This window comes from Daktulosphaira vitifoliae, unplaced genomic scaffold (assembly GCF_025091365.1).
Source record: "Daktulosphaira vitifoliae isolate Bord-2020 unplaced genomic scaffold, ASM2509136v1 Scaffold_4, whole genome shotgun sequence".
Taxonomy (NCBI): Eukaryota; Metazoa; Arthropoda; class Insecta; order Hemiptera; family Phylloxeridae; genus Daktulosphaira; species Daktulosphaira vitifoliae.
In genome coordinates, this window is record NW_026099575.1 from 26,208,671 (window position 1) to 26,233,177 (window position 24,507).

Consider the following 24,507-nt stretch of genomic DNA (forward strand, 5'->3'; position numbering starts at 1 on the left):
AAAAAGTAATTAGATCACCAATTTTATATTATCCGGGCATCTCAAATGGAGTAGTTAGAATATTTAAGAAATTTGGTATTACTTTAGTAACATCTAAGAGTATTAATTTAAGAGATTTATTAAGTAACTTTAAAGATAAGGTAGAAGAATGTAAGAAATGTAAGAAACATTAAAAAGCAAGAAGTTGAGAATCTCCAGTGGCTGAACATTTATTGACACATAATCACTCCATTAAAACCATAAAACTAATTAAAACCGTAAATAATTACAAAGAACTTAATATTAGGGAGGCAATAGAAATGTTTATAAATAAAAATAATTTAATTAATTGGGATCTTAGCCCACTGAAAAATTCATTATTAAACTTGTTTAAACTGGCAAAATGTGATAATATTACTTAGTGATGACGTCACTAGGTGATAAGGTCACTAGGGGTATATAAAGTAGTTTTTTCTAGTCGGGGTGTCAATATGTGCCGCCCTGAAGTAATACCTAACGGTAGTTCCAGGGCGGCCTACAACTAGGCCGGTCGTGTAATAATAATAAAAAAAAAAAGGGGTGTCAATATGTGTTTAGCGTTGGTAACATTGTTTCCGAAATACGAATCCGCGACTTTTCAGTAACTTTTTTTGTGGCTTTTGAGTTTAATATTTTTTAGTTTTTTAAATTAATAATATTTTTAATATAGTTTTAATTTTATTTAATTAAATAATAATTAATTTATACTCCTTAATTATTTGAGTATAGGTAATAAATTTATTTTAACATTTTGCCCTTTAAATATTTTTATATAAGCAATAATAAATTAGTTATATAACTTTTGCTCCTTGAATATTTGAGTACAGGCAATATAGAATTAAAATAATTATTATTTATTGCCTAGCTTTAAATTTTTAAGGAGTCAATTTATGAAATATTTATATTGCCTATATATCAGTGGCCAAGGATTAAAAATTAAAAAATTATATACAGATCGATTGTTTTTGGGTAAGACGCTTATATTCTTTATGGAAAAATTATTATAATAATAGGAATAGATTATGTGCATCTGATACGAAATAATAAAATTTTAATTTTGAAATATTTACATTAAACACCCTTACAATTCCAAGACATTAACACAAAATACTTATCATATCAACTTTTCTAATTTTATACACAGGTGTCCCATTATGATTTACTAATTTTTATTATTAGTTTATATAGTTAAATTAGTAATCATAACGGGACATTCTGTACATACATATTCAATAAATAATAAAACACTAAATAATATAATAAAATGTGTTTATTTTTTATATTGTTTTATGATTTCTAAAATAATAAATGCATTAATATTTGAAAAGGTATTACAAATTTTATATATACTAAATTTTATTGGAGAGGCTAACTTAAACTAGCCCCCCCCCCAATTCGCATCTGTGTCGCGAAACCAAAACTCAATCAACGGAATACTATTTAATAGAATTTAAGAACTTTCATTTACTATTTTCCACTTGTGCGATGTCCTGTGCAGTTATACGTTCTACACGTCCCTTACATCGGCAGTGGGTGTACCGGTAAATCCGCTCGTTTCTGGATGAGTATGATATGTCATGTCATACTCATCATACAATCACGCCACTTAATTTTACGATACTGATTTGCGCGTTGCATGTCTTGGATAATGGCGTCTAGACAGAACAATTTTCAAAAATACGAATGTAATTAATTAATTGAGAAAAACATTTGATGTATAATTCTAACCAAATTTTTGTTCCATATTATGTGTAGAAATCTGAGATTATTCAGCCGAATACGTCTGGCTGTCTTAAATACCGACCGACAGAATAGCACAACGTTATCCCGCCAGCATCGCCATCACAGTTCGGTGTCTTTAAGGTAATCATATTCGTCATCATCTTCTAAACCCCTGATACCATTTTTCTAGAATTTGATCGAAAGTTCTGAGCGCGTCTAACATTAAAAACAACATATTTTCCCTGATTCCCTGGTACCATATTTCCAAATATTTTTTTAGCGGCGGTCACGCTTACAATATACTTCACTAGAAACTCTGATGATTAAGTTGCCTACACAAAACCTGAAACCGATTAGACCTTTAAACGATTTAGAGCAATGTGATTTTATTTATTCCGTTGCATTTTTAATAAATGCTTAGTATATGCAACCCAACCAAACCAATCAGCAGAGAATTATTCTTACTACAAAATTGCAATACATCAATATAACAAACGGTATTTACTCGGTGACTTTTAACTTTTATCTCTAATCTTAAACTATTTATGCCTAATACGGTAAGTGCAGTGTAATATGAATATTTTATCATTTACAATTATATGCTGTGATAGTTTTTTTGAACTTAACATAGAATTTGTTATAGTGCATTGGGTTTCTAAAATTTTACCATAATAGTTGGAAAACAAAAATGCGAATTAGAAAGGTGGACATTATTAAATAGAGTCAAAGGCTTTGAAATTGACACAGCAGTGTTTAACTCTGGTCGATTAAATGGCGCTTGTGTAGTATTGGAGCAAAAATTAGAAAGAAGTATACTGTTCTTAGCATGCAGACATCATGTTTTTGAAATAACATTTCATACTTTTATATTGATGCAAAATTTGTTCCGTCGTCTGATCCAGACATACCACTTTTTAAGAGATTTGTTAATGATTGAAAAAAATTAAATAAAACTGAATATTTCATTTGGTCTAATGATACAATTTAAAATATATATTGAAAAATTATAGAGAAAAATACTACAATTCTCTGGAAAAAAATTACAAAACTATATTCTATCAATGACTATAGAAAATTTCTGAAGCTTATAGTAATATATCAAGGCTATAACATTTTATCAGGTTGGAGCACATCACTTAACACGTTGGATGAAAAAGGTATTTATTTATTAAAAAGTTACTATTTATAAAACAGTTTAAATTGACTCTTACGGAAAAAATGGCTCTAAAAAGAATCTGTTGTTCATTATTAAATGTCAGTCTCAAGTCTGGTTCACTACACTTAATTCAATTGAGCTCTTTTTTCAATTATCGATTCTCGCTTTACTATAGAACAAAAAAAAAACATTAAAAATTAAAAATTTTAAATAGAACTGCATCATTTGAAGAAATAGGTGACAAAAAAAACTTTAATTTAAAAATCGATGAATTGCCACATTTTTTCTCGAAGGACTTACCAGTTGACTTAATTACAAATAAGTCTTTTCAATTTTTTAAATAATCTAACATAAAATAGGTCCACAATTTTGAGAAGAAAATGAAGACTTTCAAAAAGGTAAAAAAATAATTGCAGCAATAGTAGTAGTTAACGAAACGGCTAAACGTCATGTAAAACTAATGAATAACTACAATAGCATATTAACAAAAGTCGTAGAGCAAAGTAATTTTAACTACAAGTAAAAATGAAAATATTTATTAAAAGTTTATTTACTAAAATGTATGATAATCATTATTTACTTTTTGCAGACCGTACAAAACTATCGGAGGAGTACCCTAATTATAATCATAATACACTGAATAAAGAGTGTTATCAATCATATTTAGATCGTTAGCAGGCATGTAGACATGGGTGGGCCTGGCGCCCCTTAGATTTAATGTGGCCCAGGGCCGGCCCCCCCAAATTTAAAATTCAATTATTTTTAAGAATTATCAAAAACGTGCTAGGCTTTATATACATTGAAATTATTATTAATTTGTGATTTCTATTGAGTAATACAGTTATTATTTTGGCTGTATTTTCATTTTTATATTCATAGAAAACGTTATTTGAAAAAGATAACGTTCTAGACGTAATAATAAATGGAATAGCAGTTACTCCAAACGTGGTTGTAAGTAAATTTTTTTTAACTCTTGTCCAACAAATGATAACAAACTACCAAGTTTCTGCACTGATTAGAATCTAGTTGATAGTAAAATTCGATAGAGTATACTCTATGAAAAAATTTTTGATAAATCTTATCTTTAATTTGTTTCTTTTTAACACGCTTTTATTAGTTTCACGTGTATGTTTGTTGTTGTTTGTTTGTAAGTTTGTAACTCTCCAAACGCCACGCGTTATCGCATATTCCGTTGTCTAGACTAGACTGTTATACGCATTCACCCCTCCCCACGCCTCGCTCACAATACGACGGTACACTATTCCTATAAAAATTTATTTTTAGTTATCGTACCCGTACACGCGTGCTTGTCATCAATATTATATATATGTAAACAAATTTTTATTTTGACTGACCAATAACGCCCGCGTCTAATGCGCCTTACGTATATATATATATATNTTGTTTATAATTTATATTTATTTTAAAATTTTTTATAACTTATTTGTTATTAGTATTTAGGTATAAATTATTTTTTCTTAATAGCTTAAGAAATGTGTTAATTTTATAAATAATGATAAAAAAACATAAAAATTACTATTTTGAGTGAATTTTCAACTCCAATTCGGTACCTGAAGGGGCAAGTTATTAAAACCAAATTTTACCCAAATGACTTACATATAACAACGAAAAATATTGTCGGGTACAGAGATCGATCAATGAAAGTTTATAAAATAAGAGCCATCCTAATATATATCTATTTATATATTTATATTAAAAATAGAGAATAAAAACAAATATTTTTAAGATATAGAATTAAAATATTTTATTAATTAATACTTTTTATTATTTAATCCTTCTCTAAGTACAAACTCTTGTATTTTCCAAATTACAAGAGTTTATCTATTCATACAAAAATATTTCAACTATTAACTATTGACATAAAAAAAATTATATATAACATTTTAAACTCAGGTCAGTCTCAAAAATGTCTTTACTTCGAAATAATGGAATTGTCATACTAATAATTTATACTATTAATATTTTAAATATTAAATTCTATTAAAAAAATATTTTAATATTAAAAAAGTAGATAGGACCGTTTCTATTTTATTTACAAGACAATAATAATTTTTTGCTTAAAAACATAAATTAACCATATATAAAAGTAAAACAATAAAATAAATAATCTCACTCAAATAAACCTTAAATAAAATTATATAGATCAAACAATATAATAAAAATTACTTATAAATAACTAAACGTAAAATGAAATACATTTTAACTAGCATATTGCTTAACATTTATCAGAAAAAAATGTTTAAAGTTCAAAATTTATTGCATTAGACAAGGAAAACTAATTTAATAAATTGAATTTTAATTTTTAAGTTAATTTTTTTATGAAAAATAAAACTTCCTAATAATAATGGTCAAAGAAAACTAAAGTAATTTTTCCCAGTAATTTATATTTACTGGATTTAAAGGAAACAAATTCTATTACAATAACTAATGTCAGAAACTTATTCTGAAACTTAGTTTTTAGAATTTGAACTTATCCACACTCGTCTATCTTTGGCATTAACATTTTTCTTTTTGTTATCCTCAACTTTCTTCCATAAAGTTGCTATCTTACTAGTAACTTCTTTCTTTTGTACATTACCTTTCACGGAACATCCAGAACTAGCAGCTGACATGTTTGAGTTTAAACTTGTATTGCTGTTGGTCTTAGTTGTTTTTCCAACAGCAGATAAGCTATTATTACTACCTCCCCAGTGATTAACACTGTTTTTCAAGCTATTATGACTTAATGATGTATGTACCCCTCTAGTAGTACATACACTTATAGACTTTGGAGTTAACACTTTAATTAAATTTGGAGCACTAGTGTTCTTTTTTCCAGATGATCCTGGGGTCGGTATACGAGACTCCTCTTTTACAAAGGTACCCTGCCTTTTGAGCGGTAAAGGTTTTTTCACTGGGGTAGTTTCTGAGCTTTTAGTTGGTGGTGTTGTAGGTGTCACACTTCCACGTGCTACAATTGGTATACCACTTCCTCGACCTTTCTTTTTACCTCTAACTGCTTTAATTTCTGTAGGCTTAACAATACGAGCTGAGATTATGGGTAAGTTAGAGCTATTTTCATCACTAGAATAACCATCTGTACCATCTGAAGAGCTATAATCATCAATTTTTAAAGTTTCAGTTATGGTTACATCATTATCATTGTCTTTTGATTGTTTTGTTACGATTTGAGTAAGATCAAGATCTGCCAATGTTCGGGTTCGAAATCTATCTTTTTCAGTTGATCTCTTTGTTTGGAATTTTTCTTTAGGTGACATTTTTTTAACAGCTCCTTCTGACGAATGAGAATCGGATTCATTTAAAGGTGATGGTCTGTTTTCTGGACCAGTAGAATTTTCCCTGCTATCATCAGAATTAATTGTATATGTATTATACCTAATAAAAAAATTTAATTGACATATTAATATGTATATATAGGTGTTCAAACATCTTCAATCATTCTTTTATTAACTAGCAAATATTTTGAGTTAATTTTATTTTTTTAATAACTTTATGGTCTATGTTAAAAGCATACTTACACCCACCACATTACATACCCACTCAATCAAAATTCATCTTTAAAGTGTATAGGGTAGCTTAATAAAAAATATATATATGTAATAATCACTCATAATTTTGTTATTATTATTTTCTACGTAAATTATTTCAAAAGTTAAAGTCCTTATAATAAGCATAAAAATACATTATTTTCCAAAGAGACCTTTAATTTTAAATTATCTCCTTTCATAAAAACAAAAAAGTTTTATGTACTGTTTTACAAAAAGTAATTTCTTTGTAAAAAAGAATAAAAATATTTACCTATCTTTTTTCATATTTCGTTTTTGTTTTGGAGTCAATCTACGTCTTATTTGAGCTGGACTAGAAAAATTTTGATCAGATGACATTTCTGATGATGGTAAATCATCAACTAGGGTCAATTCATCAACAGCTGTATAGAATTGTGCACCCACAGATTGATCAACTATTTCTGATTGTATACTTGATATGATAGTGATACTATTTTCCATTTCAAAGTCAGTTATTTCATCCATATAAGATGGAGGGTTCACATTCTCGATGTTAACACAACTGCCCAATGAATCATTTCGCTCTTTAAAAACCTTTCCTTTCTTATCAAATCCATAATTTGAATGCATACTTGCCGTCAGAGATAATAGACTCTCCATATCTGAAGGAGGTTTGATGGAATCTAAATGATTATCTTCAACTTCTATGGAAGATATGATTCCTAGAAAAAATATTATTAAAAATAATTAAATTTTAAATAATAATTTTAAAAAAATGTATTAAATTATTACCTATTTCACCTTTTTCCAATTTGATTAATTTTGGTTTTGATTTTTCATAACTATTAGCACTATGGTATGTACTAGTAAGAGTAGAAAATGTCAGTGTTTCATCATCTATCCAAGTTGAATCATCACTCTCATCTTTTTTGTAAGCTATTCCATCAACATTATCTCTTGGTGTAATAGTATAAGTAGATTCGCTAACTTCACTTTCTAACTTTGTTACATATGTCTTTTTATAGTTGTTGGGTACTGGTATCTCTCTTTTCTTAGAAATTTTAACTCGTTCAATATTTTTTATACCTTGATTAATGCAATTGTTCAATAAAGTTTCTTCTTCATTTAGATCTAAATTATTATTTATATTTTTCGATTTATTTTTCTGAACATTTTTCATACCAGCAGAAATACATTCATTTAATAAAGTTGCTTGCTCATCATCTGATATTTCATCATTTGCGTTTTTAAATGTTTTTTTACTATTTCTAATGCCAGCAGCTATACACGACTCTAATAATTGTTGTTGTTGTTCTTCGGTTAATTCAATATCTTGTTTGATAGATCTTTTCATAACAGGTAATTGTGATTTAGACTTAGTTGATATCTTAATGCCTGTTGCTATACATTGATTTAACAGCTCTTGTTGTTCATCATCTGGTATATCATCAGAAATTGTTTTATTTGTAGTAATTTTTTCAATTCCTGCATTAATACATTGATCTAATAATGCATTATTATCATCATCATCATCTTCGGACATAAGTTCACTATTTAATGTAAGCGTGTCCTGTAAAGAATGAGATCTTGATACTCGATTATCACATTTATTGGAATCATCCATTGAAAATTCACTACCTATTGAATCTGTAGACATTCTTTTATGAATAACAGTATCAGGATCTGCAATTAAAATATTTTTTTATTTGTAAAAAATTTAATTCAAACTATTTAAAAATAAATTTTTTATCGAATTTAATATTATTAAATAAGAATTTTGATGAAGCAATACTTTAGCTTTATACCGAAGCACTATTTAAGTATTATTATATAAATTCATGAATAGTATGTATTAGATTTACATAAAAGATCTTTTTACATATATTACATTTAGAAGATTATTATCAATTTTAATTATATAAACACATTTTTAATAAAAACAATGCCTTGATACATACCTTCTAATTCAGAAGAATTGATTGAATTAGATATATGAGATTCAGTTGAAGGAGAATCTAAAGCCAATTGTCTAAAATAAAAGTTATAGATTTGATCATCAAAAAAATATTTTACTTATAAACAAACTCACCTAGAAGTATTTGAAGAAAGTGGTATAGATGAACTTTGATTATGCTTAACATTAAAAGTTCCTTGGAAATTTCCAGGTGTTTGATATAAGCGCCTTTTCCCAACCTAAAAATCAAAGAGTTTTGTTAAAAATATTCACTATAAAACTTTTTATATCAATTAATACTAACTACTTTCATTGACTGTCTTAGAATAACATTTGTTTCAGAACCATCTTCAGAAGGAGTAATCATGGACAAATCGGAATGTGAAGTAGCTGTACTTATATTTGCAGGAGTTCCTTCAGTACAAAATCCCATCATTTCATCAGCCTAAATAAGTTTTAATGTAACAACCTCATGGTCCATAAAATGATAAAAATAATACATTTTACCTCATTTTCTGTTACTTTATTACATGATTTAGAAACAAATGAAGATTCAGTATATCTTTCGCTTGAATGAGTGTTATTTTGTACCATAACTGGAAATCTTGCCCTGAAAATATATTAAATGGTCTAAATTATAGAACATCTTTTCTAATAAAACTATCTTTTGAATAACTTACTTTATATGAGGTATAAATCCTGGATTTTTATTTTGTATGTATGGAGATTCCATACAGGATGACTGCAAATAAATAATTTACGATTTATTTTTATCATACATTAAGATAAGTATAAAAGAAATCATAAATAAATAGAACCCATCTCAAATGAACCAGTTAATAGAAGTGAAAGTGAACTACATAATAATAACACTAAAAGTAATCAATTGTTCACGGTTAGTTGTTCACAGATGACAATTATTTTCTTCTTTTTTTTTTATTATTATTATTTATTCCCTTTTACTATTTAAGTTAAAATTTAGATTTACTGCATAAATCTTACTTGAGTAGATTTTAAAGATATGCAATCTTTATCTGATGAAGGTGAACTAAATAATTCACTGTTATTTATACTGTAAAAAAAAAAGTTATTTATATGACTAAATATAGTTATACTACATACTACAGTCTTAGATGAAATTAAAAATAAAGTTTCCTGATTCAATAATTTATTATGTATAAACAATAACTCACTTAGAATTAAGTTCTTCATTTAATGATGGTAACATTGGAAGGTTTGGTAAATACTGAATTTTTATCTATAATATGAATATAGTTAAATTACAATATAATGCATACAATACAAGAACTTACCCCAGGAATATCATCATCAATAGTTAAACTACTTAAGCTTGTGCATCCAGATCCTTTACCAGGCATTTTTTCTTCTTTAAAAACAGTAACAGTGTCTTCAAAAATACTTTCATCTTAAATATTCAAATTTTATTTATGTTTTAACCATAAAATTTTAAATAAATTAAGATGTCTTTATGTAAGTAACAAATGGTATCAAAATATTTAATTTACTAAAATTAAGATTATTTAAAGTAAAACATAAATTTAATTAATCAAATTCTAATATAATCATTCTCTTCTTCTTCTTCCTGGCCTTAATCCCAACTACTTGGGGTCAGCCACCTTTACCTAAACTTCCACTTGACACAATCTCCCACATCCTCTACGCTCACATCAGCTGTCCTCTTAGTACATTTAATAACATCTTTCCATCTCTTTTTTGGTTTTCCTCTACATCTTCTTCCTTCAACATTAATTTTATATAACTGTTCTAACAGCTTTCGATTTTCTCTCTACACATAACATGACCAAACCATCTAAGTATATTTTCTCTCATCTTATTCATGATAGACACTACGCCGTATACTCCCTCTTATATGTTTGTTCCTTATCCTATTTCTCTAGTTACTCCACTCAACCATCTAAACATTCTCATCTCTGCTACACTCATTTTTTGCTCTACTTTTTTACAACCACTCAACACTCTGAACCATACATCATAGCTGGCCTCACTACAGTATTGTAGAATTTACCTTTCAGCCTCATTAAATTCTCTTATCGCATAACACACCAGACACTTCAACCACTCTCACTTAATCCTATGTCTCTCGGTACTCTATCATACACTTTCTCCAAATCTATAAATACCATACAAAGCTTTTTCTTTTTTCCCTAAACTTTTCTATTAGTTGCCTCACACAAAATAATGGTTCCATTGTTGACTTACCACCAGGCATAAATCCAAACTGGTTTTTAGATACCGATGTCTCATTTCTTATTCTCTCATCTATTATCTTTTCCCAAATTTTCATACTATGACTCATAAGCTTTATGCCTCTATAATTTCCACATTCCTGAATGTCACCTTTACCTTTAAATATCTGCACCACAATACTATTCCTCTATTCATTTGGAATTTTCTCTTCAAATAAGATTTTATTTAAAAGTTCCTTCAACCACCTTATGCCAACACAGCCTAATATTTTCTATACTTCTACTGGCAGTTCATCTGGTCCCACTGCTTTATTCTTTTTCATTGATGCCTCAGCCTCCGATACCTCTTTCTCACTAATTAAATTTACCAGTCCCTCATTTCATGAGATATCCTGTAACGCCTCTTTTGGATACTCCTCATTCAGTAATTTTTTAAATTACTCTTTCCACCTTTTTTTCACATCATCATCACTCGAGAGTACCCTATTATCAGCACTTTTTATAGACCTTATGTAATGATAGTCTTTAGTCCTTTTCTCTCTCGCTTTTGCAAGTCTATAGATTTCTTTCTCGCCTTCCTTTGTTCCTAGCCTATCATACAACTTATTATACCTCTTTAACTTCACCTTACTTACTGCACACTTGGCTTCTTTGCACAAACGTTTATACACCATACACTCTTCTCTCCTTTTGCTCTTCTGCCATACTTTGAATTGCTTTTTCTTACTTTCTATGATTTATTTTAATGTCGTCATCCCACCACCAGGTTTCCTTGTTTCCTAGCATTCTACTCCTACTCTCACCAACAATCTCCTTTGCAATATTCTTAACACAACTAGCAAATCTATTTCACACATCAATTATGTCACCTTCGACATTCCACACTGTCCTCTTTTTTGCCATTTTGATTAATTCTTTTTTTCATTTTCCCCTTTCAATGTCCGCCAACAGATTTTCGATTTTTCTCCCGTGTTCTTTCTGTTTTTGTATATTCTTTTTCCAGTACACTAAAACTCCATTACCATTAGTCTATGCTTTGTAGTTACACTCTCGCCTTGTATACTTTACAATCCATTACTCACTTTACGTTCTCTCTCTTTCACATAAAATAATCAATCTGTGATCTATTCCTCCCACACTTATAAGTTATATAATATTCTTCCCTCTTTTTAAACTAAGTATTAATCATAGCAAAATCATATGATACTGCAAAATTCCAAGATTCTTTCTCCAGCCTCATTCTTCCCACTAAAACCATACCCTCCATGTACTCTTTCATATCCTCTCCTCTCATAACCTGCATGTCCATTCATATCTCCACCTATCACCGCATCCTCATTTCCAGGTACCCCTTGCATCACCTCATCCATCTCTCACCAAAACACTTCCTTGTCTATTTCATCACATCCTACTTGTAGTGTATAGGCAATTATTAAATTCAGCACTTTTTCCTTAAATATCAATTTCACGACTATAATCTGTCACTTTTCCTCACTACATGTACTACTTTACTTTTCATTTCCTCATCCATTATTATCCCTACACCATTCTTTGTACTATACTTCCCTAAGTATATTATTTTATAGTACCTATTCTTCCAAGTACCTATTCTTACTTTGTATCTATCTTTTTTTTCCTCCCTCATACACAAGAGAGTATCCTAGAGTTAAGTAGTGATGTCCCTTCACCGTTGACACTACAAGAGACCTGTACACATGACTGGTGATCTAATCTAATCATTGTAAATAAAATTTATTCAATTGCACTTTATTCAAGAATGAATTTTTATGCAAAAATCTTTAATTCAATAATAACAATTATCCTCTCAAATAAAAATTATAAATAGTTAACATTTATTATACAGATACCATCTACTAAATTATACATTAAAACACTCAATTTATAGACTAAAAAATATTTACTTTTATAACATGGAGGGCTTGGTGGGACAGATGGTGTAGGAGAATCGGGAATTTCACTAGGTGTCACTAGTCCACTGGTTACACGGCTAAGCAAAATTTTTAGGAATATGTTAAAATTATAGTTAAAAAATATATAAAACACTTTGATCTTTGTTAAAAGAGTAGCTTATGTTTTTTTTTTTAATAAAATAAATAAACAAAATTATGAACTAATTTTAAAAAATTAAAATATTTAATTATCATTATTTATTATTATTATTTTTTGTTATTTGGTAGAATGTTACTTCCATAGAAGTTAAATTTGCTTCTAGTTTATTGAAATTAAAAAAAAAATTCTATCAAGTTTAAAAATATAAATATAAACTTAATGGAATATCATAACACATAAAAAAGTTAGAAAGCTACTATTTTTATTTTGTAAAAGATTAGACTATGTTATTTTCCTATTTTTCATAAATAAAATATACATTTCATTATTATACACTCACCTGCATTCACTGACTGCTGAACTACCAACAAATCCTTCGGGTGGTTCACAACTTCCAAGTGATGCAATTGAACTACTTCTTGAAAACATTAATGGTGTTTCAAAAGTAACCATTTTCCCTGTGTATTATTTGAAAATTAATCATTTATAGAATAAATTTAAAATAAAAAAACTTTACCTTCTTTTTGGTCATCTTTAGGTTGATTGTTATCAGGGGTTTGACTTCCAGAGTTTTGAACATTAGTACTTTGTTCAGATGGTCCTAATCCAGATCCATTTTGACTCTAAAGAAAAAAAAATTAATTAGTATCTTTAATTGTTCTCTATTTAAAAAACATATCATTCAACTATTAATAAGGATTCTCATTAATTTGGCAGAATAATTTGGCTTAGGAGTGCCAAAGAACTAAATACACCATTGGGGATATAACACTTCAATTTATATAATAAAATGCATTATCAGAAAAATGTTAGTTAACACTGTAATAATGTATTTAATGTATTGAATAACAATAAGTAACATATGTTATATATGAGATGTCTCAGTCAAAAAGTGATTCATTATGTCTACCAAAACATTAATATTATGTTACTTGATTCACTTTAATGTATAAGTAATTTTTTTATTTTTAAATATTAAGACATCTCAAATGTTCTCTTAAAATTAATGTCATTACCTTTTCTTCCATTCCACATTTTCTTAAATCTGAATAAGATGCTGCATTTGAAAAGTTGTAAGGTGTCCCTTCAGTGCAATAAGTTTGGGTTGTATCACCAGTTAACGCTTTTTCACCAGTATCGTCATCTTCACACAATAAACTATAGTTAGTTGCTTCATCAAACGAAGTTTCAGTAAAGTCTGTTGTTTTTTTTTCTTTTTCATTTAAGTTAATCTCTTTATTAATTTGGTGAGTACCATTATGAGATAAGTTAGAAGATTCAATAGAATTAGTAATTTCACTAGATATGTGTTTATCAATAATTTCATCACTTTGGTAAGTTGATTGGGAGTCTTCAATTTTTTTTGAAAATCTAGCCATAAAATTATAATGTTTTAATTAAAAATCAGTTAAGAGAAAAATTAATCTTTCAATGCATTAAGTAGTATATTTTTGGGGGCTAGAACAAAAGTAATAAAAGTAAATAAATCTTTTTTCAGTGGAGCTATTAGAATATATTATTATTCCATATGAACTATCATGAATACAGGTTTGAAAAATACTATAATAGCTTACTTCTATGTTAATACCAAAGATTTATAGTTAGAAGTACAAACAATGTTTTTGAATTATTTATGAGATATTTAGTTATCAAAATGGTATAAAAAAATATTATTTTATTGACTATCAAATTGATTAAACAGTTAGGGGTAGTCAGAAGCTTAAAAAATGAATATTTTAAATATTTTTTTTTGTTTAACAGTAATTTATTTTATACAACAAATAATACAAATTTATTATATTGTACTTTTACTTTATTTGACAAAAATAAAAAAGGCACTAGATTAACTATTAAATAATTGATTTTTTTTTTTGTTCGATTGATTTTATAAGAACCAGTAAAATTTTATGATAGTTACAGCAAGCAACAACTTTTAGGAGGGGACTCCACAAATATAGCCTTTAACTTGGTCTACAATAATTGTTTATTATTTGTTATTTATATATATATTAATTTTTATTGCTTTTATTAGTTCATTAAGGGTCATAGCGACCTACCCGTAGGAAGAGGTTTTCTTTACCATTTATACTCTGGGACAGGTGGTTAGTCCGTCGCAAATGAAGCCGCAAGTGACTGAGTTTCAAACCCGAGGCAGTGCACGTCAAGCACTGCCGAGTTACCGACTTAGCCACACCGTACCACTATTTGTTATATAAAATAAACTAAAAAAAAAAAAAAACTACTAATTTTTTCAAGCTTTTGACTAACCTTAACCCCTTAATAATCATGAAAAAAATGTTATAGCATGTATTAACTAGATAACCAAAAAGAAAAAACCTCATGCATTGAAAGTAGAAGGAAATTCACATTAAAATAAATTTTAAAGAAATAATAATCATACTCATTAGTGACATTTATGTTTTTAGTTACTTCACTATTGTATCTAGTACTACTAATAGTATTTTTAACATTTGTTTCTGAATCTTTGTCAAAGTTACCTTAAAATAAATAAATGACTTGAGAAAATCCTTAAATTTACATTAATATATTATTTTCTATGTTGCACTACCATGATTAGAGTTGTACGCTGGCATAGCATTCAGAAGATTACTAAGAGCAGCTGAAGATCCAGTAGCAATCATTTTATGTTTGGAATGAATTAATGACTTCAACATAGGCACAATACCCAAATTTATCATAGTTGTTTGATCCTGAATATTATGAGCTGATAAATTCCAAATTGTTCCACATGCATTACTCACAATAGTTAAACTAGGAGATAGTAGTTGTTGCATCAACATTTCTAGTACATTATGGCGTCTTAAAATATTCCTACAAAAATAAATTAAAATCTTTATTTAAGAAATTTAAAGAAATTATTGAATGATTAATTACCGATACTCTTCATTAGATGCAATAATACAAGATATATTTCTTAAAATTCCTCCAGCATTTTCAATAATAGTAACAGATTTAAAAGAACTTGTTCCACTTAATGTAAATATTAAGAATTCAATTGCACCTTCAACTTTACAAATTTCTTCCTGAATATTTAAGAAATCAGTATTAATTTTTGGTTAATGTAAAATAAATAATTCATTTAATACTTTATTTTCTGGAGAGTGAGCAGAAAAATTCCAAATAGCAGACAAAAATGACTTCATTGTCATTTCCTTGTTAGCTTTCACAGCAGCTTCCATTAATGCCTTAACAGCTCCTACTTCTCGTAAAATATCTTTGCTTTTAGGATCAGCTCTCCAAGATAAATTACGTAGAACACTAGCTGTCACCTAAAATTTAATATAAGTATAATTTATTGAGATATGCATTAACAATATGGTTATTACCTGTCTAAGGTCTTCACATTGTATTTGTAATTGTAATATCAATACTTTAAGAAAACTTTTAAATGAACACAACAATGTTTTTGTTGTAGCATCTCCAAATGTAAGATTAGTTAGAGCCATTCCTGCATATCGTCGTAATGTAACACATTCTGACATAGGATCTAAATCTAAAGCACTCCCATGAACTTCATGATCTACTTGGATCAATCTTGTTATTGTATGAATAGCTCCTTTAAAATGAAGTAGAATCGCAAAGTTTATTCTATACATTAACAAACCTTATATATTTTTTAATCAAAATTCTCACCAAGAAGGCACATGGCAAATCGATGTTGACTATCAAAAGATAATTTCATTAATGCAGCTATAGATGTAATTGGATGTTTGCTTATATCCAACTGTTTAAGCACAACTACAGGTGTATCACAATACTCTCTCATATTTTCTAATAATTTATAAACTCTAGATTCTCTACGACCTTGCTTTTCATCTTGATTAAATGTAACAATATTTTTTAGAGCTTGACTAGCATTATGTCGAACAACTATATCAGCGTTCATATCATGAACAATTTGAACAAGTAGAGGAACACATCCTAAAAATTTTTTGTTAAGTATCAGTTTAAATGTATGAATTTAAATATAGTTGAAATATAAATACCTGTTTGTCTCATTGCAGCACAACAATCTGGGGACTTACTCATCGCTAAAAGAACAGTGACTGACTGATATGAAGACTGTATTGAATTGTTATTCTCTAATAATGATAATAAATTGTAAACAATTTCCACTTTTGCACCTAACTGTTGCTGACTGTTTGATCTCATGGATAGTCCTTTTTCATCTTCCACTGAAGATGTCTGAGATCTAATCATAGATAAATTAGATGACCCATTTGTTGGCCCAATGCTGTGCCACATATTAAATTTTTTGTCAGCCATTAAGCTTGGAGGTGTTGGTAAACATCCCTAAATTTTTGAAAACACATTTAAAAAATTCATAAAAGAAATTACTTTTATATTTACATCAGGAGAAATTTTAGCTTCGTCTTCTTCTTTATCTTCTACTATTGCTCTTTTTTCTTTCTCTACAAAATGGTCCTAAAAAATAAATAATTTCAAGATGTACCCCATTGCTTTGTATTTTAAAAGTAATATCCCACTCATGGTCACCTCATTTATCATTCTCAGACGAGTATCACCACTATTGTAAAAATTTTTAACACTGTGGTTGTCACCATGCAATGACTGTGTGATTGACCAATTATTAGCTTTTCGATTATCATCAACATTGTGTAAAAAAAAGTGATATTGAGAGTTTGTAAAATTATTTCTAAGATAAAACGAAATAATAATAAGTGAAAATTTTAAACAACAAATATATTTTTTGAAACAATCAGTGATTTGCTTAAAAATATTTTTCATACAGGGCAATTCATTAAAGATATAACTCTCATTTTCTTTAAAACTATTGAAAATTTTAAATTTTCATAAAGAAAAATATAATTTGATCCAAAAAATTCTAGAATTATATGTAGCTAAATAATTTTTTTATACACCCTTTCAGAGTCAAAAAACCTAAACTTTAATTTTCTTTTAATGAGAATCTCTATTATTAATTTAAAAATATACGAAAAAATTTCAAATTGTTTTGTTATTATAGTTTTTGTTTTATGCGATCAACTATTTGTATTTTTAAATCGTATAGAGGTTTCAGTTTAAAACAAAAATTTATCATTTATTTAGTTTTCATAATGCCAGAGGCAACAATAAACTATTTCAATGAGATATAAATTATTGTCATTATTTATTTTTGATATTGTATGTGACAAATACAATAATAAGTACTGTCTATAAAATCTTGTTTATATGACATTGCAAAGAAATGATGATTATTGTGTGCTAAATAAAAAATTATCAATAGAAAATTGGTTAAAAATTGCTAAATTTAATAACTAATAACAGACACGAACGACTCTTAAAATAAAAAATAATATAAGAATAAAATTTTTTTCTATTATACCATTAAACTAAAAATACGGGTTTCTGTTAAATAAAATTAAAGATTAAGTTTTTTAACTCTGGAGGGGTGAAAAAAAAATTATTTCACTACATTTAATTGTAGAATTTTTTGAAATAAACAATATTTTCCTTTAGAAAATTTAAATTTTGTAATAATTTCCAAGCAAAAGAATATCTTATCCTTAATCCATCAACCTGTATAAATGAAATACATACTTGTCGTTAAATGTTTCGAAAATATTATTGTTGTTATTTTTTCCGTCATTAATGTCTATTTTACCAAAGCTAAAACTTTCCGTCGCACAACTAGTATTGTTGTTATTGCGAAAATGATCATTATCGTTTTTGGTTAACATAGTCCATCGCGTCTTACCAGGATTCGATTGTGACCGACAATGACCTACAGGAGATGGAGAGACGTGATGGGAACGAGACGACGATACAGAACGTACAGGTAATCTCGACTGCCTATTATTAGAATTCATTGCTAATAAAGAGAACTAAGTAGTGATCAAAAATTAGACGACTAGTCATGTTACAATGCGTATACAAGGGATACTAGAGTTTAATCAATATTACAGCTGCTGGGGTGAACTGAAGGGGAGTGGCTAACAGCTGTCTCAAATAGTGAAGACCGTGAACTTTTTTCGACGGAAAAGCATCAATTGATAAAAAGAAGTTACTTTTTTTTTTTTTTTTTAAACAATTATTTGTCAGAAAGTACTTAAAAAAGATTTGCAAAAAGAATTTTAAGAAATGTATTTCTAATGGTGGAATATCTATTTAATGAGACTACACAGAATTTCAAACATGCATTAGTTATTTTTCAACACCACTTTATCAACTATCAGAATTTTTTTTCTTCTACAGAATTCTTTAGTAAATTAAAACACGAGACTGGTGAGCATTTTTAGACATTTGAATCTTATTATATAATAAAACGAAAAATTAGCCAATGCTGGAAAAATTACCTAACGACGTACGACTTCCAAAATTTTTTTTTTAATTGAAAGAGTTTGACGAAGTTATTCCAGAGAAATTATTAGCGAAGATGAGAAAAAAAATTTTAGCACACTGTGGGCGTTTAAAATAATTATCAAAAACGCTCATTGCCGCCAGCGTTTTTTGATTTAAAATCTGAAATGTTTACCAGGCATACCCAAAGGTAGACATTCCAAAGGTACCCTGAAAATTTTGTTAAAATCTGCTCAGTTTTGACCGAATTGTGAGCTTTTTTTTTTAAGTCCACGCGCATAGTTTTTAATAGGTTATTATTTTGGTTTGCGCATGTCAATTTTGTTTAAATTTTATGCAAGTATATAAGTGTACTAAAAACACTGTACTTAAAGATACCTTAGGAGTATACCTAAATATTATTAGGTCATATTTTTATTATTCCATGTATCCAATAAAAATTATTTTAAAGGATGTATAAAAAATAAGTATTGTATGATAAAAAAGTTCATTTATTATTATTTTCATTAATAACTTTTTTTATTTCCTTCTCCTTTTTTTCTTTAGGAACAAAATTTTTAATTATTATAATATGCCTTACCATATCAACACACTTTTTCTTTGTGGTAGGACATTTTCCTACAGTTTTTACATTAAATGTTAATGAAAATTTGTATTGTTGTATTAGATTCTAATACAAATTTAAATGTATGGTCTTTTATTTGAATTATTTATTCTGTATTATAGTATTTCCACCTATTACCTTTAACTGCGTAACACAATTTTATTAATATTGATGATACCAAAGATAGTATTAAATTTGAAATATTATAATAATATCGTGATGATTTTAGTCAAAAAATTTAAACTTTGTACCCTATACATTTCACTATTTATTATTTTTGAATTTAACTCATTTTATTAATTAAATGTCCATTACATTTCCGTTTAACTGATTCTAGAGTAATACTTTTCCTGCTCAACACTTATTGTGACCGGTGTAACTGGATACTCCTACCGGACTTAGTGGCCTACCTGTAAGTACAGATCGAAGGGTCTAACACACCGTAAGTGCGCGAGACTCGCAGAGCACCGAATCTAAAGCGGAGCCCCAGCTAGGTGAATCTATAGTAAAAATTTTACGATAATAGTTGTAATCAACCATTGACGAAATTTAATATATTAATATATTCTTTTAATATTTTTAAAATCGTAACGATAACTATGTGTTTTTTTTTTATAATTGTAGTTTAATAAATTCAATTTAAAATAACATCATATGTTCCCTTAAATTTTAATCAATTAAATCTAATTTAGTTAAGTCAAAAGTAGTAAAAACGATATTTCATTCGACAGTCACCTAAATTATCGTCGAAAAACGATACAATGTTAATATCTAGACATACAGGCTATAGTTATCTTCTTGTGTTGAACTTTGAAACTAATTAGTGATCCTTTGCAATTTTACTAAGTAGGATTACTAGAAGAATATTACTGAGTAGGATTTAGACTATGACAAATGAATTAATAAGGAATTTAAAAAGTAAGAATCAGACATCGTTTCTCATAAATCGGACTTTGCTGATTTATAGCAAAACAGTAAATAATTTTTATAAACAATATAGCTTTTTAGTAGTCATAAAACTACAGAAAATCACACATTATTATGAGATTTTTTATTAAGTTACTACGCAAATATAGGTACGTTTACATTACAAAAGCATTCAGCTTAATTATAAATTTTCATTGTTCAGGATAACCAAAAATAATATAATCTATTACTGTAAATGCAACCAGTTTTTCTCAAAGAAATAATTGTTTTCTATTGACATACACTGAACAAAGATTTTTATGTACGGTTAATCTTTCCTAATAGCTTACAAACTTAGAACAGAATAAATAATTCTGAGTTAGGATAGTCGTTCACTTCAACGACTTTGCTTACAAATCTTCCATAATAATTGCACGAGATACATCGAACCCGTATAAGACTTCGACTGTAGTGGGGCAAAAATAACAATAACGAAGGCTGGTCGAACACGAAATGTTAAATATTCTTACAACAGTCTGTTGGTGAATCATACTAATAGCGTCAAATTATTATTTACCAAACCAGCTAGCTAACCCATTAAATTACATAGGAAAGTAAAAAAGTTTTCAACCAAAAATAACGATATGATGGTATAATTTGTAAATACTTACTTGTTGACTACTAGTAATGCCTTCCACAGTCATTTTTTTTAATGAGTTTCTCGTTAAAATTTCACGATTGGACTCCACTAAACGTAACAAATATTTAACGTAAAAATTTAACACAAAATATAATTTTTTGAATAACTATAAATAATTGCTTAGGAAATAAATTCATATCTCATACTTGGTGTTAACAAAGGAATATCCAATTGTCTTTGAAGTTGACGGGTTTCTTGGTTAAGACTACGGACCGTTTCCAACAGCTCTTCATAGCTGGAAACTGGAAGTGTCATATCTCATAACTAAACAATAGTAGGAATAACTAGAAAAAACGATAAAAATAAAATATTTTGAAACAATACGGGATACATAAATTTTATTGGGTTATTATAATTATAATAACATTAAATAGAGAAAATATGTTCTTACTAAATGCAATTTCAAGGACTTGAAGATCACGTCGTTCAAAAATTATTAAAATAAAAGATATTCATTTTTTAACTAAATTCGACTTATAATTCCAAATAGAGATACAACTAATTAATTTTATTACTAAATATATTCAATAATTGTGTTCTAGCCTTGGCCAATGTTAGAAAATTATCTCAAAAAGGAAACTCAAGGTTTTGTTTGTAATAAGTCACGATTTTGTAATATATCATAAAATCAAGTATCCATATAGGTAGAAGTGTTAATGTTTTTGATGTATAATACAAGTACTATTCTGAAGGACATATCAAGGAAAGATAGAATGCAAGTAAATTTAGATAACTCGAATACAAAATATACTTAGAAATAGCAATTCCCAAATTTCATACAAAATACATAAAATATTAAATTTTTTTTTTTTTGTTAATGCTTTAACAAATATAATTGAAGTATTTAACTTATTTATCTAAATGAATTATTTCTTCAATAAATATTTTTATAATATCTTATTTGTAAAGAAATCAAATTATTGTTATTACATTTGTAATAAAATTTTATTTATATAATTTTTAAACAGTAAAAGNAATTATTGTTATTACATTTGTAATAAAATTTTATTTATATAATTTTTAAACAGTAAAAGTATATTTTTCAACCTTTAAACTTACCAAAATAAGCACAAATAGGGGAGGATGCTTTGTTTACTTAGCATCTCCAAGCAGAACCTACCATTTTAAATTTTATAATAAAAATAAAATAATTTCTTATATAGAATGCATAAATAGTAAATGGAAATCATTATCTAAACCTAATTTCCAATTTTCTTTGACCTATTCTGGATGACATGGACACTGAAGAAATGTGTTTCCAGCAAGACAGTGCTACTTGTCATTGTGTGTCGAGCGAGTAGAGGAGGTTACATGTATGATATTATATTTCACTCTCATACCACAATTAGTAATGAAACAATCTATATCATTAATAATGTATTTCTTATAAAATAAAACTGATTTACAGCTGATTAAGCTGATTTACAAAAACTGTGTTTTTTATTAAATACCATAAATATAATTGTATATTTATATAAGATGAAAAGAAGGTTGAGTATATTATTTTGAATAAAGCAACAACAATTTTTTTTACCTTTGGAACTTAAGTACTCCCAAATTCAAAACATAATTTAATATAAAGCCTATGCTTACCAACATTCTTATTCTATAAATTATTAATACCTTGTGCCTAATTTTTAAATTATTAAGAAATAATATCTAATACCATCACTGTGCACTATTGAGCTTATATTCAAGTATAAAAATGCCTGGAGAATTTCCAATAATATAAGTATGTGGAGTTACAAAGATAGAAATAGAACCTAAATAACTTGGACTTCAATTGACATACATAGTATAAAAGCTCATTTCTTTAATATACTTAAAATAAAATGAGAAATATTAACATGTTACAAAGGGGCATCATCAATTTTGTTTTGTTTTATTAAAACTGTTTATGTACACAATGAATAAACCTAAAAAACACTAATTAATATAATCATTATATATGTTTTTGATTATTTCTTAATTATTATAAATGTTTGTTAAATTAAAAGAGTTTCATTGTTACTCATTACCTATTTTATGACTACACTTTAATAAAATGACTCAAAGAAATAAATAAATAATTCCCTACATAAACAATTAATTAAACATACAGAATAATGAATACAAAGTATTTCATTAACAAGTAAAAACTATAATTTTGATATCAAATAATTAAACAAACAAGCATAAATATAATCTATTATTTTTAGTCTATGCAACAATAGATATATTCTTCTAGTAGACAAAAAATGTATTGTACTGATAAGTTTAGAATACAATGTAAATCTAAAGGACAATGACTTTAAATGGTGACAATGTAATGATTTTTATTCAATGATGCTAAGTTTAAAAAAAATAAAATCTACAAAATTTTCTATAATTTTTAATATGATATATAAATAAAAATTTGGTTAAATAAACATTAAAATTTCATTATGGTTGAATAATTAAACTTAAAATGAGTAATAAAAATAAATTTTTGAGAAATTCACAATTATTCAAATTTTAAGATTATGTAATTGGTATTATTTAAAAATTAGTCTCTTATTTTCTTAATAAAATTTTAATAAGTTTATAAACAAGTAATAGTATGAATAGTTTGTAAAAAATGCATGAGTGTTAGTTTTGTCTTAAAATAATAAAAAAAACAGAAAACATTAAATATAAACTATATTTTTAAAAGAACCGCTCATGGGTATCACTGTATTATATTAATAAAAATAGTTTTTTAAGTATTGTTGAAGCTACACCAATTTTGAAAAAAAATGTACTCCACTTATATTGCATATAATATTTAGAAAAATATTTATAAGAACATTTATTAAACCAGTTATAATAAAATAATCATTATTTTTCTATATTTAAAAATATAAATTAAATGACGCACTTCTTTACGTTAGTGATCTCACCTGTTAACTAAAAGAACTTTTAATACAGAATTAATGACATCCACAGTGAAATCGACGAGAATTGTTGGTCTGATCAATATTAACTTAGAAGGAAAAATTTATGACAAATACACATATAGAGTGATAGAAAAATATAAAATATACATCAGATTAAAATTTATTATGCTATTAACATCATGATAAAACTTATAAGTATTGCAAACAACTTAGTGCATGCATCATACATGATATACAACTTACTACACAATCACAAACGAGATTTTAACAACCAGACTTGTAAGGAAACTCAAGTTTGATAGCAATTAAGTTGGCAATAGCTAAATTATTATAAATATATATTTTTAACTTCAAAATATGTTAATATTTTTCCTCAGGTTTTAATA

At 27.2% G+C, this 24,507-nt stretch overlaps 1 protein-coding gene and 2 long non-coding RNA genes across 6 annotated transcripts; 1 reads left to right on the forward strand and 2 right to left on the reverse strand.

The window, feature by feature from the left end:
- Positions 1-1,414: 1,414 nt before the first annotated feature.
- LOC126905479 (uncharacterized) lies at positions 1,415-3,507 on the reverse strand. The gene is made up of 4 exons (XR_007704006.1): positions 3,197-3,507; positions 2,952-3,065; positions 1,747-2,083; positions 1,415-1,673 (listed from the first exon to the last, which is right to left on the reverse strand). It is a non-coding gene; the product is annotated as an uncharacterized LOC126905479 (long non-coding RNA).
- Positions 3,508-5,114: 1,607 nt separating this feature from the next.
- On the reverse strand, positions 5,115-24,383 carry LOC126905474 (uncharacterized). Of its 4 annotated transcripts, none has more exons than XM_050685197.1 (26): positions 24,365-24,383; positions 21,374-21,511; positions 21,199-21,275; positions 17,047-17,121; positions 16,683-16,989; positions 16,330-16,617; positions 16,023-16,252; positions 15,783-15,965; positions 15,571-15,719; positions 15,245-15,507; positions 15,077-15,173; positions 13,692-14,046; positions 13,193-13,298; positions 13,016-13,133; positions 12,528-12,613; positions 9,691-9,803; positions 9,571-9,635; positions 9,380-9,449; positions 9,058-9,119; positions 8,885-8,987; positions 8,682-8,822; positions 8,513-8,616; positions 8,382-8,452; positions 7,216-8,106; positions 6,716-7,145; positions 5,115-6,292 (listed from the first exon to the last, which is right to left on the reverse strand). In XM_050685197.1, the coding sequence occupies exons 2-26, from the start codon at positions 21,480-21,482 to the stop codon at positions 5,368-5,370; spliced, it is 5,418 nt and encodes a 1,805-aa protein (XP_050541154.1). In that variant the 5' UTR covers positions 21,483-21,511; positions 24,365-24,383; the 3' UTR covers positions 5,115-5,367. The 4 variants fall into 4 exon arrangements, with proteins under 4 accessions (XP_050541154.1, XP_050541152.1, XP_050541155.1 ...); XM_050685195.1 differs by lacking the exon at positions 24,365-24,383 and adding an exon at positions 24,125-24,350; XM_050685198.1 differs by lacking the exons at positions 21,374-21,511; positions 24,365-24,383 and adding an exon at positions 17,194-17,353.
- Positions 18,786-22,658, forward strand: LOC126905478 (uncharacterized). Its single transcript, XR_007704005.1, has 4 exons — positions 18,786-18,942; positions 19,959-20,115; positions 21,770-21,946; positions 22,391-22,658. It is a non-coding gene; the product is annotated as an uncharacterized LOC126905478 (long non-coding RNA).
- Positions 24,384-24,507: the final 124 nt, after the last annotated feature.